The sequence below is a fragment of the Dendroctonus ponderosae genome, unplaced genomic scaffold (assembly GCF_020466585.1).
Source record: "Dendroctonus ponderosae isolate FM_Combo_2020 unplaced genomic scaffold, Dpon_F_20191213v2 Dpon_F_20191213_5, whole genome shotgun sequence".
NCBI classification, from domain to species: domain Eukaryota; kingdom Metazoa; phylum Arthropoda; class Insecta; order Coleoptera; family Curculionidae; genus Dendroctonus; species Dendroctonus ponderosae.
In genome coordinates, this window is record NW_026018715.1 from 8354403 (window position 1) to 8360317 (window position 5915).

The following is a 5915-nucleotide window of genomic DNA, read 5'->3' on the forward strand; positions in this document are numbered from 1 at the left end:
TTAAAATAATTGAGACGTAAAAATCTACAACTTCCGTGTATGTAGGAATATTTTTGCCCAAATTTGAAAGTTTATGTTAAAACGTGGTGGCCAAAGTTCAATCAATATTGCTTATTATGTCGAAAACAGTTGAAAATCTATTAAAAGAGTTATACCGAATAGGCTTAGAATTTCACGCGCAGTTCGAATATGCAATTAAAAGTACAACATTCCATTTAAAAAAACGTAACTTTTGTCTGCCACGTGTATTACTACACCCTGTACCAATTGATATTATCTTAAAATAAAATATAGGTTATAATAATATCTACTAATAACAACTTTCGTTTTCAACATTTTTTCGAAAATTTTAAATTAGATGTAAAAAAGAGTGGCCAAAGTTCAATCAATAAACTTTAATACATACCGTATATCAGCTTCTTTTCGACAACCGACATGCACAAATTCAATTCAGCAACTTTTGTAACCGAACACAGTAAACTATCTGGGCTGTTTCACGCACGTGGATAAAGTTTTACCTCTGGTTCAACTTATTATGAAAAATCTAGCAACCATGTGTGTACTGTACTTCGACGGCAGTTTTGCATACAACTGGTTTCTGATTCAACTGCCTAGGGATGACACGAAATACTTGCACAGGTATTTTGGAACAGATATCGATATGGAACAGTCGATACCTGTTATCGATCTTTAAAATAACATGTGTTTGAAATAACAGGGCTCGCCTACGATGCTGGTCAATTGGCCTGAGTTTTAGTGAAATGATATATTTTATTCTCATGAAGTGATAAAGTTTTGTATGTATAGACCTGATTATTTTCGAATCCATGCACCCATGATTCGGCAAATAGCAATATTCAATGAACTGAAAAGATCAGGCAGAACAGCAGTAACAGCCGTCTCCGATATTTTCTTTAATGTGACCAGGCCTGACTGTTTTTTCGGAATTCTGAGCTGTTTCTTGTCCTAGGAACTTGATCTTGTTCGACCAATAGCAGGGCTTCTGAAATAAAATAGCATTTGTTGTATCTGCCCAGTGGAGTAGTGGACGAACTACATTTAAATTTGTATAGGCGCTATTTACCTAAAATCTCTCGGGATGATCTAAAAAAAAATGGTAAATCTCTTTCTAAAATATCTCGCCTCATAAAGTCAATCCGACGACATATGTTTTTGTAACATATTTCGCCGATTTATTATTTTTTTATTAAATGTACATATTTAGTGTATGAAGAAGTATAAGTATATTAATAGACTGCTCATTTAAATTGAAAGGTACTGGAAATAGAACAAAGCAAATTTACCATGTATGAGAATTTAACTCGAAGAAGCATAAATGTACCTGTGATATAAAAATTTCTTCAAAATATGAAACACATTTATTCCACAAATTTCACACAATTATTATTTAGTAACTTTAAATAGTTGCTTGCTTTAAAGAGTTGTTCATTGTTCTTCTTGATGAGATTTTCATAATTCGGTCATGCCTTCTTTCCAAAATTGCAACAAGAGTCTTAACATATTTTAGCAGAAAATATCTGTATGAGATTCAAATAATTTATTATATTTGAATAATATAATTATTAGACACGATTTACCTCATTTTATCGCTTTCTCTCGCTCTTTCACAGCTTGTACCTTTGTAGTGAATTCTGCTTGGAAACTATGCCTCTATCTATAGTTTCGAAGAAAGTCCGAGCAGTCGGAGTAAATTTTAAATAAATTAAGCGACGATTTAAATACTTAGGTCAACATAGGGAATTATTTGGAGGATCCTCAGTCGAGCTAATGAGTTCGATTGAGAAGAGAAACTTCCCAACCGAAAAGTTAGATCAATGGGCACGTGGAGATACAACTGTGTGTGTTTTGACTTGATATGAAATGGCTTTTAACTTCGACACACAGCACAATTTATATTCATAATATTCATAATTTTTTGTTCATTCCTATTTGTTATGTAAAAAGGGCTCTTGCCAGATTCTAAATACATTTTTTTTGAGACGTCGGAGGGACTTCTCTGAGGCTGTATTTTACTCGTAAAGAGTTATACTACAAAGTGCAATAAATGAAAATATCATTACTGACTGACCGAAAAGTAATGGTACGATTTTCTTGAAACAAAACTAAATTAATTATAGAAAATTAACAGAACGCTGAAATCGACGGTTTTTTTAAAGATTTTTGAGTAAACTAATGAACTGATTTTAATGTAGTTTATCTGATATCATAGATATTTTTAGTAATTGAAAAAAAGGATAAAACTGTTTTCAATAGCATCAACGGTTCAACAGTTATGAGCAAAAACGGGCTTTTGCACTTTCTTTAATTATTTATAAACAATGTTCAACAGCCGGAAATCGAGCACAAACTATTGTCTCAATATTCTAACTTCCAGTAATCTTTTACCTTCATATTTTTAGTGCCCGAAACAGGTCTTTTAAAGTCTAATCCACCTGGACCCAAAATACGCTTCAGCCCGGTTTCAGGTACAAACCAATATTTATCTTGGGCCAAAATAGCATTTGACAAAAAATCACAGATACTTGGAACAGTCACACATGGAATCTGTGACTGAAAAATACTGGTTTGTGTCATCTCTACAACTTCCTGACCTTCGAACATATTTTCCAACCTCAACAACACCGACGGAACCCTAACCATATACCCTAACCGAGGTACCTACCGTTTCGCCGAAGAAAGAGCAGCAAAAGTTCGATTTTTCTGTACCTCCGGTGTCCTCTTCAGCCTGATTGCTTCTCAGGTTGAATCAATCAATTTGAAAGTTTATAAAGATTTATTTAAAATATATTTTGCAATTAGTCTATAAAGGAACAACAAAACAGTTTCCGGCAAACAAGCAAAACTACAATCGACACTCCCTATAGTCTAATAAAACTGACTTTAGAATTGCAGAATTAAGTACATCATATAATTGCAATACAGTAAACATTAAACAAGTAAATATGTAACAATAAATCACAATATTCAAGACATTTTCGGAATTAAATACAATCTACTAGCATTGCTGATAACGTCATGATGGTACAAAACCAACCAATGGCCCCCAGTCCTCGGCGTCTCTTATATGAGGCAAGGGTGCGAACAATCCCCAAGTGGAGATTGTTAAAAGAAGGGAAGAATCAAGAAATGAAGATTGCTTGGGTAGGAAAAATTATATTTTTATAGAATTTAAAATGACACCACAATGAAGGGTATACTTGCTAATGAAATAAACTACGGCGAGGAGAGGGCGCCTCCGGAGACAATCAAGTAGAGAAATACCGAGTACTTTGGTCATATTATCAAATAATCCAAAATATAATTTGCTTGCATAGGAGACAAGAAACCGTCTCGATTGCACAAAATTACACACTAGACATCTACAACTGGAAGACCTCTTCAGAAAGCGGCAGACATAGATTTACATTGCTCTAAAGCTGACCGCTGCTAAAAATTTGCCAACGATTCACATGCACCTAGGAGTTTATACCTTTTCTGAACATTGAAACGTAATTCAATTACACATTTAACAATTTAATAAAACGCTCTTAAGTAATAGTTACAGTCTTAATCAGCTTTAGCAGCAGATAAGGCACTGGTTGCACTGATCCTTTAACACATTTCCATCTCTTTAAGTAAGCACACCACTGACCGTTTTGCGAAGGCTTCGGCCATCATTAAAGGTGTGAGTCCACATCGGTTTTTCCGAATTCGAAAATTTTTTCGATAGAGCAGCCTTACTGCCTGCTCGTTTCCAGATGCTGCTGCTGTATGCAGAGGGAGGTCCCCATTATAAGTCACCAAATCAACTGCAGCGCCTTGCTCTAACAATACTGCAACTGCGTCTCCACATTCTTTCCTATCAGCTGCCATATGCAAAGGAGTAGCATTGTCATAGTTTCGTAGGTCAATATGGGCGTTGTTTTCGATCAGGATTTTAATTATATCACAGTAGTTTCTTTCCGCTGCTGAGTGTAATGGAGATATTCCGTTCCGGTCCTGTTGGTTAAGATTGATATCGAGACTGACCAACCGCCTGCATGCTTCTCTTTGGTTTTTTGCCACTGCCAAATGAACTAGATTTTGATCAATAGGGTTCATTATCTTGTAATCAGCACCGTACTCTATAAGGATATCCATAATTTCGACGAATCCGCTTTGGACTGCCAACGTCAATGGCGTATCTCCACGTAGTGTTTTGTCATTTGCAGACAATCCGAACTCAAGATAAAAGTTTACAAGTTCCGTATTTCTAGCTTGAACGGCCAGATGCAATAATGTCTCCCCGAGGTTATTTCGGATCTTAATATCAGCTCCTCGTCTTAACAAAAAAACAACTAAATCTGGACTATCTACAATGGACAAAAGCGGCGATATTCGTATATCAATAATATTCATTTTGCCGAACTGGTTTATGGATATCTTGATGATAGGTTTATGCTGCTGGATGCCAGTTGATGTAAAGCAGCGTTTTTGCACTCGCGACGTCTGGTAAGGCCTTCAGAACCAGTACCTTCAAGCTAGTTTTGGTATTTCCTACAACACAAAAAAAATATTCATGAGATTTTCTTAGTAACGTGAAAGAAAATTTATCTTAAATCGTGAATAAGAAAACATGTATTTTATTTCGCGGAGAAGATATGAGTTTCGTTGTTATAAATTGATATCGTTTGTTGCTCCCTACTTAATTCAATATCAATATAAGAAAATAAAAATTAAAAAAAAAATGACTTGTTTAAGTTATATTTCACTTCTGACCAGCGCCTAAGAATTTGTATTTGTAGAATGTACAATAATGTTGGATTAAACTTTAGCCACCCCGTTTTTGCCTCTAATTTGAAATTTAGAGACAAATGTTAAATACAGCAATAGAGCACCCCATGTATGTGTACTTTGACGGAAATTGCTTAAACTCAACTAATTGACAGTGGCTACGGCTGCCCTTTAAATCATCTCTCTATGGATAACACTAATGTCTTTAATTCTCTAGCTCGAATCTAATCTGTTTTTAATTAAGTTGATATTGATGGTATGTAAATAGCTAATGGTTTTGCGGCTGACATAACTCGGACAATCTATGCGAAAAGACATCAATAGCAAACAATATCCCTATTAAAATCTGAACTTTTATCCAGAAACGTCAATGTTTGCACAACCTTGCCTTTAACATTGCCACCAATCCTCGACAAGTCTGGCAGTCTTCCGCTGCTAAAGAATGTTTCGAAGTAGAAGAACAAAACTGGTTAGATAACTTTGGCTTGTTCACTGATATAATATTTTAATAGTCAAAACAGCCCTGTAAGTCCACCGATAAGCGCCAATAATACGAACAACAATGTACAAATAGAGGAATGACGCGAATTTTGAATCACCCTGTATGTAAATATTAACTAAATTGTCAAATTAAAGTTTGTGGCAAACATCGTACATATACATAAACCAAAGCAAGCAAGAAAGCAACAACACTTACTTAGATCAAAAACGTATTGACAGATTCAAAACGACCCTTGTTGTTGGTTATCTTTATTTTTAACTGTTATCTCCGCATAAATGTATTTGAATAATATATAAATTTTATTAATATTGACCAATAAAATTATAACGCTGACGCCTTTATAAAAAAAGTTCCTATAAACAATCTCCGAAACAGGTTAAGTCACGTTCTGCCACAGGCCACAGTCTATAACACGTACCTTACAGCCTTTTTTACTTTTCCATGTACTCGTAAGTACCAGTTTTATCCATTTTTATTCTAAACTTTTATATATTTTATAAAATTTGTACCGAAATTAGAGCAACTGAAAACTTTTTTATTGTAAGTTTGTTGTCGGTTGTCCCGTTTCAAACAAGTTTATATTAATTTATCTTGAAATATTAGCACAATTAATTATTTCATATTTGAATCACCATGTTTG

At 34.6% G+C, this 5915-nt stretch overlaps 3 protein-coding genes across 3 annotated transcripts in view; 1 reads left to right on the forward strand and 2 right to left on the reverse strand.

Moving 5' to 3' along the window:
- LOC109539573 overlaps positions 1-5915 on the forward strand; it is a 24503-nt gene that overhangs the window by 3335 nt on the left and 15253 nt on the right. The gene's annotated exons all lie outside the window — the stretch shown is intronic.
- The window catches only part of LOC109539572, a 13197-nt gene that overhangs the window by 1850 nt on the left and 5432 nt on the right, over positions 1-5915 (reverse strand). The window lies entirely within an intron of this gene.
- On the reverse strand, positions 2776-4544 carry LOC125504645 (E3 ubiquitin-protein ligase mib1-like). Its single transcript, XM_048666946.1, has one exon. It carries the CDS (start codon positions 4396-4398, stop codon positions 3613-3615), a length of 786 nt encoding a protein of 261 aa, XP_048522903.1. The 5' UTR covers positions 4399-4544; the 3' UTR covers positions 2776-3612.